The sequence below is a fragment of the Brienomyrus brachyistius genome, chromosome 3 (genome assembly GCF_023856365.1).
Source record: "Brienomyrus brachyistius isolate T26 chromosome 3, BBRACH_0.4, whole genome shotgun sequence".
In the NCBI taxonomy this organism is placed as follows: domain Eukaryota; kingdom Metazoa; phylum Chordata; class Actinopteri; order Osteoglossiformes; family Mormyridae; genus Brienomyrus; species Brienomyrus brachyistius.
The window spans coordinates 33,230,196-33,241,904 of NC_064535.1; the positions used below are offsets into that span (position 1 = coordinate 33,230,196).

Consider the following 11,709-nt stretch of genomic DNA (forward strand, 5'->3'; position numbering starts at 1 on the left):
GCTGTTTGTCTCTGTGGGGCCTGAGCGTGTGAAGCTGGGTAGCCGAGGCACGCCAATCCCTGCCCAGGAGGGGTGGGGGAGATGTCAAAGGAGAAAAAAGAGGAGTACTGCTACAGAGCTGAGAGAGCCAGTGAGGGGGCACTCCTGCGGCTGTAATTCCATCACTCCTTCACACAATGCTCTGTCAGACTGGGCCGTGGGGGCAATTGCACTATTCCGTGCAGCTCTCTCACATCGGGGCGTGGGGGCGATTACACAATGTCATACGGTGGCTCTGTTGTGCCGGGGAGAGACCATGCGACGTTGCAAGGCAGCCCTGTCATGCCAGTGCATGGGGGCAATCACAATACAGCATGTGGCGGCTCCATCCCGCTGGGGCGTTGGAGTGGTCACACTACGTCATGTGGTGGCTCTGTCTCGCAGCAACATGGGGGGCGGTCATGCAATGTAGTACGGTGGCTCTGTCCTGCCGGGGTGTGGGAGAGATCATGCGATGCTGCATGGTGCCTCAGTCATGCTGAGGTATAGGGGCTATCATGGGAGCATGGAAGAGATCACATGACACCTGTGCCTGGGGGTGATTCAAAGCCCCTCCAAGCTCTGGCACATGTGCAGTGTAAATGACCCCCTGTGCCATTTGAACAGCTGCCCATGTAACATCCCATTATTCAAGAGTGTAGAGATATCATGAAGATGTGTGAGAAAGACCCTCTTTTATCAGTGTATTGTGATATAAATCCTTTCAATCCTTCCTTGAACTGACACAAAGGATGACTAGCTACTTTTTTAGGTTTTGATCAGCCTACAGTCAGTTCTAGTCTCTTATACTGAGAACTATGGGAATCTGAGAATTGATACTTTGGAGTCAAATTAAAGGTGACTGTAAAACGTGTTACTGTAGCTGCATGTTTTTGCCAAAGTATGCATGCATGCTAGTTTAACAGAAAGAACTGAATCACTCTTTAATTAACAATGTTATTGTGTTTCTTGAGCGTATCTCATCCTATTGCCATTAAGAAAAGGTTCGGGAGTGGAAGTAGGGTGAGTTACTAGTTTAAAGTCTAGTTAATATATTGGCTTATTCTTGCGTTATTTTAAACCCCGGTGTTTCAATATTAGATGTTTGTGCCACCTAATGGCCGGAATATGAAACGACAGGAAGGAGGTCTGAATGATCACACTACACCGTCATTTTTGTAAAGTTTTGAAATTTAACAGCACTGAATGTACAGGGGCATCCTGCTAGTTAGTAACTTGTAAAACTACAATAAAGAATATATTTTTATTCTCACTGTGCAAATACAATCATCATGTAGACGCCTCAATAAAAACTATCCAGCATAAAAGAAAAATTTAAGAAAGAAATCTAAGTTACGCCGATGATAACCGTAGATAATGTATGGTTTACTAATTCATTACAAATGTAGCTACTAGATGCCCGAATTCCATCAGCAGCTCAAAGTCAAGGTACTGCATCCGAAAAAACAACATAGATAGATTTTTCCTATAATGGGTAGGCTTATAAATGATTGAAAAACTGTAATATATGCTTTTTTAAACATAGAGTGGATACGATTAAACGTACGAACCCTTCCATACAATTCACATACAATCGAATTATTCCCTCATAAAGGCCGCGCGTTGCTTTTATCCTCCTGATTGCGCGCACTGTAGCCCAATTGGTCAACGCAAGAACGGTGGACGCGGGGTCCAATCAAAATCGCGCGTCCGCAATGCATAAAGACTTTACGTGCGCGCAAAGCCGTGTACACAGCTTTGCGTGCGCCGAACGAGCACGCGCTGACGTCACGAGGGCTGGGGCGAGCCGCTTATGCCGGAAGGGAAAGATGGCGGATCCTGAGGAGCATATATCCGACGAAGAGAAGGTAGGACGCGGTCTGTCATTTTACCGCACCGCGACGTTGACGGCGAAGAAAGCGTGTTCAGGACAGTGGTTGTCGTGTGGAGTATTACGTGCTGAATCCACCGGAGAAGGTTCTGAAGAAAGCAGACGGCTGGGCTTGCTGGTATTTTTAGCTCCGCAGTCTCTGCCCAACTTCCGTCTGTCAGCCGGGGCTCCGTGCGACTGTCTTACACAACCCTAACCCGGCTCGGCATGTTTCACTCGGCTCTGCTGTGTTTCGCTCTTTCCGGTTCGGCAAGGCCCAGCCCGGTTTCGTCCCGCTTGGTTTCTCTCTATCCATGTACGGCCTTATGGCAGAAATAGGAGCCGCGCCGCGGTGACAGGCATCGCCCCCTTCCGGCCGGGGGGTTCGGGGTCACCAGGTCTGCAGGGGGGTTTAGAGTGGCCCGGGGAGTCGCCTCACCCTTGGGGTGTGCACACATCTGGCCAGTTTTGTGACACCGCCCATCGGCAGATGAGTTTGACGCCTTCTCTTCCGGATGTTAACTTGAGGACGGAGCTGTCATGCACTTCGGTAATTTCTCTGAAACCCTTCGTGCAGCTCAGGATCATCGCCTTTCCTGTCCCTGTGCAGCACCACAAAGCCGGTCTTTCTGTCAGGCTACGGGCTGCTTCCTGGCTGCAGGCTCAGCTCCCACACACTGACAGTGACTGGCAGTCTAAAAGGAGTAATGACTAATCAGGGAGCATCGTTAAATAGCGTTAAATGCTGCAAAACACACTGAGAATATTTAAAAGTGTCTAATGGATTATGTTATTGGTCAGTTGCTTCCTTGTCATACAGAGCTTGTGGCAAACCTGTGTTAATGGTGGATGTTTTCTTGTATGGATTTCTTTTGCATATTAGAAACGTGTGCTAGTAATACGCACATGAACTTGCATGACTAAATTAGGTCACGTAAAGGCACGGCTATGTCATCTAATCTCTCATGTTGGCTTGGCTTCTTTTCGGCTTTGGTATTTTAGGTGTATCATGCTCCATAAATGATTGGAATTTCTGCAGTTTCATGTGTCCATTCATAAGTGGCCATGCTATTTGACTTAAATCATGTCAGATGTGTATCTGACAGAAACTAGAAGAATGGACTGTCAGCCTGGCATTTACCTGTCTTAAGTTATTCACGGGGGAGTCCTTGTCTCAAGCGAAGCACTTGCCTTTAAGTGCATTGTGTATATAAGGGCTCCTTGCCCAAATAAATCAAAGCAACTTCCCCAGCCAAGCAAGCACCCAGCCCTTGGCCAGTCTCATCCCGAGACAGCTGCCGGTGTGTTATGCTGACCCAGTTCTCGCTGAAGCACCTGACAAGCAATGCAAACGCTGTACTGGGTGTGGTGTAACTTTGGACTTGAATGCAGCTGTGCAGGAAGTGTGTAAACTTGCAGCTGGATGGCTGTGCATGATGATGCTTCTTAGTTTCTTAGCTGCTGGTTGCTTGCTGCAGAATATCTCGGCCTTGTGATGACACTTAACTGGTCTGCACTCCTGTGGGATAGGTTTTAACTCGAGAATGTGGTGAAGAACCAGTTAGCATTTTGTTACAGTGAGTGAGGTGGTATGTCAGCTGGAAGGCACATTAACTGGGGATTTAATGTCATTTAAGTGGAACCACAGCCTGGCGCTCTGGTGGTAGGAATATGTTTTGTAATCCTGCTGTGATGACCTGATCAGAGATCGGCAGTACTGTGTCTCTCCTGTCTGGAAGGGGATCCCGAAAGTGTACTGAGCTGAATAAGCGTTATACCCTGAAGTATACAAAATCTATTTAAGGGTGGGGGGCATCGGTTGTTGCAAATTGTCATATTTTGAGGAGGCAGTTTTTCTATTGCCACAAATCAATTTTAAAATATTTAGGTTGCTGCAATTACGTTCGGCACGCTTGCTACTTCTAGGGATGCACCAGTATCGAGTCTGACACCGTGCTTGTGTACTTGTCCTCATGACTATGTGTCAGTGTCTTTAACCAGGGATTGACATAACTTGTACACATTCACCTTTAAATGCTATACGTGCGGAAATCGATTGTTAGAGTGAGTGCATAAAATATGTATGCATTCACACCGTTACAACAATCAGTTTCCGCATGTATCGCTTTTAAAGGTGAATGCGTATTTGCATACAAGTTATGTCAATCCCTGCCTATAACTGATACATTTCTGATTTGTGATTAGGTGGTATTAATGGTGTAATGATTCTCCAAATTCAAGGTTCGGTTCAGACCTCGATTTTTAGTTCGGATAATACTTCATATAAATTATCAACGACTTCAACCCTAAACAGAAGACAACTAAAGAACATGTTAGATTAACTTCGTGTAAATAACCATGTAAACAAAAATAAAGTAAAATACTGTCCTCTACTGGATGACCAAAGTATTCTGACAACGCTGACCGGAATGTGCTTAGGCGATCTGCAGTCCCAGGGTTATCCATCTTGATCGAATGAAACTAGCCTAGCCCTTGCTACAGATGTGATCTCTTAGTCTTGATTAGACCAAAATAATCACGTGACTCACACAGTTATGATGGTAAAATAGGTGTAGTTAGGGCTGTCATGATCATGAAATGAAATTAGACGACTGATTGGCTGAAGAGTCCTCACACCTGGGTTTGAACACCTCACCTATTTGATTTATAGCTTTCCCTAACTTTAAATAGAATGATAATTTAGTGATTTACATGTTATTTATAGTGTTGTAAAATTAATTTCACAATAAACATTAGTCATGTAACAGAACTTGACAGGCTGCATCTTGGGCAGCAGGTTGGGGGGTTGGGGTTGTGGAAATCGCGGTTCCAGAACCGAAACACGATCATGAATGTGCCGTGGTTTCGATCTCTGTTTCAGAACCGCTACACCACTAGATATCATTAACGATTAAAATAAACTGGAATAATATCTGCGGAGTGGAAATACTGCAGAGCATAGCAGGGTGCAAACTGCGCTCTACTAAACTATCAAGAGGAGGTGTGAAATTAGGCTTGTGCAACACTAGTAATGTAATTAAACTTCTAAAAACGAAGCATAAGGAGAATAACAATATTGTCACCAACAGCAACACCTGCAATAACATGCAGGAAACACTAGTACTGATGGAAAAGGTCAAATGACAAAACCTCGCTCAGTGAAAATAACAGAAGCTCTTACCCAGCATTGATCAAACAAAATGTCCAGATGGTGGAATGCGGAGAGTATAATTCTTTGAGGTAGCGCGCAATTTAAAGATTGTGAACCACTGCTTTAGAGATTTTAGTGACGTTTTTAAATCATAATTAACCCGCTGATCCATCGTATTCCTCAAAGACTAAAAAACGATCAGCACCGCCATGATCAGCCCTCCCCCCACCCCTGGGTAGCAGGTCTTAATGCTGACTGTTTACTGGCTTGTCTATGTATCATTTTGTTAATTTTTTTTTTGCTGATAAAATGTGAAGTGCCCCGCTGCAGTAGAGGGGATTTCATCATCATTTATTAATAAAATTATTTTTTAGGCATTACACGGCCTTAATCGGTATCAGCATCTGTACTCGCATTCAGTCTGAAAAGATGGTATAGGTGCATCTCTAGTTATTTTTGTTATCCTGTATTAGTCCAGTTGCTAACGACTCATTTTTAAGGGCCTGATGTGTGAGTCCAGTATGGTGTTAATCTGAATGCGCAAATGTGTACAGACCCTATCAAACAAACATTGATATACTATCGATCCATGAGGTCTCCCACCCACACTATTCAGATATATTTTTTTTCCCTTTCTGGAACCAAAGCCTATATGAGGTGTTCCTAAACACGCTCTGTAGCGTTTCCCTGTGGCACCACAGTCAGTTTGACACAGCAGACATCTGCTTTGTACCTGGGCAGAGGGTCAGATGTCATCTACTAATGTATCAAGTTATTTGTATAGGTCATTACTCCTAAATCAGCCCTTAGGCACATGGAGGTGGGAAGTGCTCCAGAGACGCGTCAGCTAGCGCGACGCTGCCGGTAGCCGTGTGGTGTGTTTTGCGTACCTACCTGCCACGTGCTAGTGGTGTCGCATTCCTGGGAACGTCTTCATGACCATTTATGGTGCTGAGCTCCTGCGACGGCAAACCGGCAGCTGTGATGTTGGTTTCACTTCTGGCTGCAGTAGCAGGAAGTCTCACAGCATGCTGAGCTTGTTGAACTGTCGCAGGAAAAGTCTTCCTCGTTGTCAGCTGCCCTTTTTGATCGTGCCTCGTACTCTCTTTTGCCCAGAAACTAACCTCCTCCCCCATCTCACTGCAGGTGCGCATAGCTGCAAACTTCGTCATCCACGCCCCTCCTGGAGAATTCAATGAAGTTTTCAATGGTGAGTTTCGAGCATGAAACCATAGTAATACCAAAGTGTGGTTCATGGGAGAGCAGGCTCTGCCCTGTCTGTCACCACCAGTGCTTGGGGGGGGGGGGGGGGGAGGTTTTCTCTGTCACCCCTGGGGTGCCTATGGGGGAGGTCTCCCGAGTGTGTGGCGACTGAAGCCAAACCCAGGTTCATTTTGCTGAAGCCAAGCCAGCCAGCTACCGAGGAAGTGCTGATGCTGGTTCTGTATTGTACTACTACAGTTTAGGGAAAATGCTGAATTTTTTTTTTCTTTTTTCTTTTTTATTTTAGTTCCAGTGAGAGAGGGAATTAGAGACCCAGTTTGTCTCCTCACAGCTCTGCTAAAGAACTCTGATTATTAAACTGGGAGAATGACAGCATCCCCTGAAAATGAATGTTACCTGTTGTCTTTGCTCTTCTTCTTTTGGTCAGTTTTTCTGTCCTAATAGCAGGAATGCTCACTGTTCCTGGATTTATCTTCTCGTGGAAAGCGTCGTCCCCAACACCCTCCCCCCGGAGGGCCTCCTCACGCTGAAGCACCATTCCGCCATCCTCTCGCTGGCTTGTTACAGTCCCGGGTCCCGCATGTGTGCCAGCTAGCACTGAGCTGCTAGACCTCTTGTGAATTGGATTTTCTGTCTTGCAGATGTGCGGCTGCTGCTTAATAATGACAATCTGCTCAGGGAAGGCGCAGCACAGTACGTCTCACTTTACTCTGGAGGTTCTCCTTGAATATCGCCCGTGCAGATCATAAAGTGCCCTTTAATCACAACGGCACTCGTTATCTTTTGCATTTCAGTGCATTTGCACAGTACAACTTGGATCAGTTTACGCCAGTGAAAATCGAAGGCTTTGATGAGCAGGTGAGGCATAAAAATGCGCCCTTAATTACCTTCATAAATGGTGAGGAACAGATCGGACTAGACTTGTGATCTATGTTGCTTGCTGAAGTTTAGGGGTAGTCTAGTTGGCTAATGAGTAATGGGCAGGCAACAGTTAGAAGGTTGAGAGGATACCTTCAGGAGGACATTGAGATCTCTGACCTTACTGCATGCAGTATGTTGCTGTTTCTTTGGTCATCGTGTTCTCCCTCAGGTCTTAATCACAGAGCATGGAGACCTGGGCAACGGCCGCGTTCTGGACCCCAAGAACAAGATCTCCTTCAAGTTTGACCACCTGAGGAAAGAGGCAAGTGACCCGCGACCCCATGATGCAGACAGCGGCATGGAAAGCTGGAGGAACGCCGTGGACATTGCCGTGCGAGCCTACGTCAAGGAGCACTATCCCTACGGCGTCTGCGCAGTAAGTTTCATGTAAAGTGCCTCACAAATGTGATTTAGTCAGGAAGGTCCTCATTAAGGCAAAAGCTGAGTTTCTGCCATCTATGAAACATCTGCTTCTTTGCATGGTTGTTTTGGGGGCACGGCATTTACTATCTACTTTTGGTCGCTTGTCCGTAGATGGAAGTTCAATTTTAAAATGTTTTATAGATTTATGGGAAGACTATCGATGGACATCAAACCATCATTGTGTGCATAGAGTGCCATCAGTTTCAACCAAAAAACTTCTGGTATGTGCCTTTCTTACTCCCTCACGCTCTCTGGATGCCTGAGTAGGTGGCCATAATCCAGCCTGATTGTCTTTGATGGTGACAGATTGCATAAGGTGGGCCAGAGTTGTCCATCTCACCATCAGGTAAAACTGCTGACCATCACATGATTTTGTCCATGAACTGTGCCACTATTCATGTGTAGGAATGGACGCTGGAGGTCGGAATGGAAGTTCACCATCACCCCGTCCTCTACTCAAATTGTGGGGATCATGAAGATCCAGGTACTGGCATGTTCTGTTTCACTGGGGGGGGGGGGGGGGGGTTGTGTCAATTGGGGTGGATGCTGAAGCTTGCTATAGCTTCCTGGCTCTGATGAAATGTTGGTGAAACATTTTTTCATATGTAGAAAATCTCTGACTGAAGGTGGGATGCAGTGTTAGCAGAGAATGGTGTTCAGAGAGGGAATGGATGGTGCACTGGATGAGGTGATGTGGAAGGAGTAGGATGAGCAGCTGTCTGTGATCTGCAGGTTCACTACTATGAAGATGGCAATGTGCAGTTGGTGAGCCACAAGGAAGTCCAGGAGCCCATGAATCTTTCGGTGAGTGGGTCTTAAGCTGCAATCCCTCCTTAAAGGGATTCTTTCCTATTTTTCAAATATGATTTTATGTTATGTGTTCCAAAGAACAGAGAAATGATTATGCCATAGGTGCAGGGTGGGACATAGGACAAATTGCGGTGAAATATGACGAGATGTGTAGGACCAATTGGGGTGCAGTATTGGAATGAGTGCTATATGATTACCTAACTCTGCGATATTGTCCAGCTTAGTTCATTGGCAGATTTTTCTGTTTTGGATCAATTCTCCAGACCAGACTAGGTCATTTCCTCTTAAACCCAGTTCTAGGTACTAACAACAAACTGGGCTCTTTAGCACTCATTAAAAACCCTCATTACTCCCAAATAACCTCATGAGGAGGGCTTGGGGTGTATTGTGCATTACCCCAGTACACAGACCGTCTGGGCCTTCAGGAAGATGTATGATGGCACTGGGCTGTAGGCCTCACATGTGAAGGTTGCTTTGGCAGCTGATTGTCTCTTGGTGGAACTTCCAGAAGTTCCTTTGAAAGTGGTGACAGTTATTCGTCCCTGTAACTCGTACAATAACAGTGGTACAGTACGTTTATATATATGTATGTATGTGTGTGTATGTATGTGTGTGTGTATATATGTATATGTATGTATATATGTATATGTATGTATATATGTATGTGTGTATATATGTGTATATATGTATGTGTGTATATATGTGTATATATGTATGTGTGTATATATGTGTATATATGTGTATGTGTGTATATATGTATGTATATGTGTGTGTGTATGTGTGTGTATACAGAAAAACATGAATCTGTCTTGGTTAACAGCACTCAGACTGAAGTTTATGCTCATATATATGTTCATATATAGAATGAGGCTCAGACCGCAAAGGAATTCATCAAGATCATGGAAGCAGCAGAGAATGACTACCAGGTACGATTGTAACAACCTGCAGTTGTGTTGGTATTATCATGGATACACTGCTGTTCCTGTCAATGCCGAAGGTTGCTAAGGCTTTGTCCTGGTTTGCTTCAGACTGCCATTAACGAGAATTACCAGACCATGTCGGACACGACCTTTAAAGCCCTGCGCCGGCAGCTTCCTGTGACGCGCACCAAGATCGACTGGAACAAGATTCTGAGCTACAAGATTGGCAAAGAGATGCAGAATGCTTAGGAGCAGCATGTCGTGTGACATCATCAATAAAAGCTGTGGTCTCACATAAAACATTTTACACACCAAAAGCCACTTTCTATTATGAAATTAATTTGCCACTCCTCCAGTCACATCATACTCCACATGAAATAATGCCTTTTTTTCCTTTTGTGTGTTCAGTCGGGAAATTTTATGTGCATCATACCTTGAGGCACAAGTCCTGGGGGGGGTGAGACCACACTTTTTATTAATCAATCACGAGAACTTCTAAGCCCAGAGAAATAAAGATTATTTTAACGAACTTGCGTCTTGTGTAGTGTAGGGTTAAGGCGACGCGTGTACCCAGCCGCTCATCTCTCCACACCTGCACACTCGCACCCTTCCCGTTCCTCTGCCCTGTGGCATCAGTGAACCGCACCCGCGACCTCCCAGTCCTGGCACAGCACAGGTTGGCACTGTGACATGGCACATGATCTTGCTAGCAACCTTGGGGAATAAACATCAGGGCAAGCTTGGTAATTAAATAAGTGGTAAATAAAGGCCAGAGCTTTTCAATGTGCAAATGTTCAAGAATTTATAGAAAGAGTTGTATTGCAGAACCATAAGTTTTTGTTTTCAAAACAAACATTACTGTATTAAAAAGGCACACTGTAATATATGACCTGTATGAAAGTTCTCTGACGGTTTGGTTTCCTCCAATTTGAACTGTAATACAATCACAGTTATGTTGCATTAAATGACAGATTTTCTATTTGGGTTGTAAATGACTATATTTCCAAAGGTGTGTCTTCAATGCATCAAACCGTTGCTTCATGGTGACTGCAGAATCATCATAAAGATCATATTGACGGTGCTGTAGAACCCAAACCTGGGAGTGTGGCTGTAGGAGTGAACTTTTGGGTGCCCTGGAAGGATGCCTGTGCAAATAGGGGCGACTGGACTTCCTGTCCAACCTTCCTGTCTCAGGTCCTCTCTGTTGACTACATTTTGACACCTTTGCATTAGTATACTGGTTAATCGTAAATCCACATGTCAGGGTGAGTGGCCTTGTTTTCTTTTTTTAATGCTTAAATGGAAAATCTAATTTGCATTTTCTCATTGTACCTTCTCCCTGTTTGCTCTATCCGCCATTTTGTCAGTTGGCTTTGCTCCGTGTCTCTCAGCTGTCATCCTTGATTGTATTTCTCTCGAGTTGATCTGAGGCCGGACATGATTCCTGTCCAGATTCTGGATTTGTCACGATTCCGTCTCGGATCTGTTTGTTCCAGGTACCGTTTGTGCTTTTTTATTTCCAGTGAATCACAGTGATTCATTCGACTGGAGAATGTAGCTGTTCTCCAGCAATGTGACCCAGTCATGCTTAGGCCTGTCAAAACCCATCGTGGCTTTATAGAGCTGCCCTAGAGAAGTATGTATAGCCTCAGTGCCCTGGAGTTCCCGGCTGGAAAGTTTCATTATGCTCTGGTGTTTCTAGTAACTTTGCCGTGACATTGCTATCACTAAAAGATGAGGATTCTGCTGAGATTGTCATTGAAATATTAGTATGCAGGTAAACACGGTCGCTTCATAAGAACCTGACAATAGGCTGACTGTGGTGAGCTGGCGTGGCATCATTGGACTGGGATGGAGCAGCCCCAGCCACACGCAGTGAGGCGACCTGAGAAGGGCCACGATCACGACCCTGTCCCTGTCCTGTGAAGTCGGCAGTCCTGCCACCTGGATCTCTGTCTTCCAGGGCAGTGTGTGGACTTTGCTCTGTAGAGCTCTGGAGGAACCCCAAGACCTCGAGGTGGAGATGAAACTGAAGACTGGCCATGTACAATGGAGGTACCCAGGGACAATGCCGGTGCCAGTGCAATCAGCTCACCCTGGGGTGCCATTGGGCCCAGTTTGGCTTGTGCTTTTAGGGTGGAGCAGAGCGGGGGCCCTATTTAGCTGCTGCAGGCAAAGGTAACCTGAGCCTTAAGGGCTGTCAGCAGAGGCAAGCCCAGCAGGAAGCTGGCAGACCTGCAGAACTCCTCCAGAACGTCCAGAGCAGGGGTGACAAACCTGATCTATGGAGAGCCGCTGTGAGTGCAGGTTTTTGGGGTGACCTCTTAATCAGCCAATAACAGTGGGTCCCCATGACTAGAGTTGAGAACCAC

The 11,709-nt window shown here is 45.5% G+C and overlaps 1 protein-coding gene across 1 annotated transcript; it reads left to right on the plus strand.

The window, feature by feature from the left end:
* The first annotated feature begins 1,761 nt into the window (after positions 1–1,761).
* On the plus strand, positions 1,762–9,866 carry LOC125738369 (F-actin-capping protein subunit alpha-2). Its single transcript, XM_049007262.1, has 10 exons — positions 1,762–1,886; positions 6,186–6,249; positions 6,905–6,956; positions 7,058–7,121; positions 7,354–7,560; positions 7,749–7,828; positions 8,013–8,091; positions 8,340–8,411; positions 9,281–9,343; positions 9,446–9,866. Exons 1-10 carry the CDS (start codon positions 1,848–1,850, stop codon positions 9,584–9,586), a joined length of 861 nt encoding a protein of 286 aa, XP_048863219.1. The 5' UTR covers positions 1,762–1,847; the 3' UTR covers positions 9,587–9,866.
* The last annotated feature ends 1,843 nt before the right edge of the window (positions 9,867–11,709 follow it).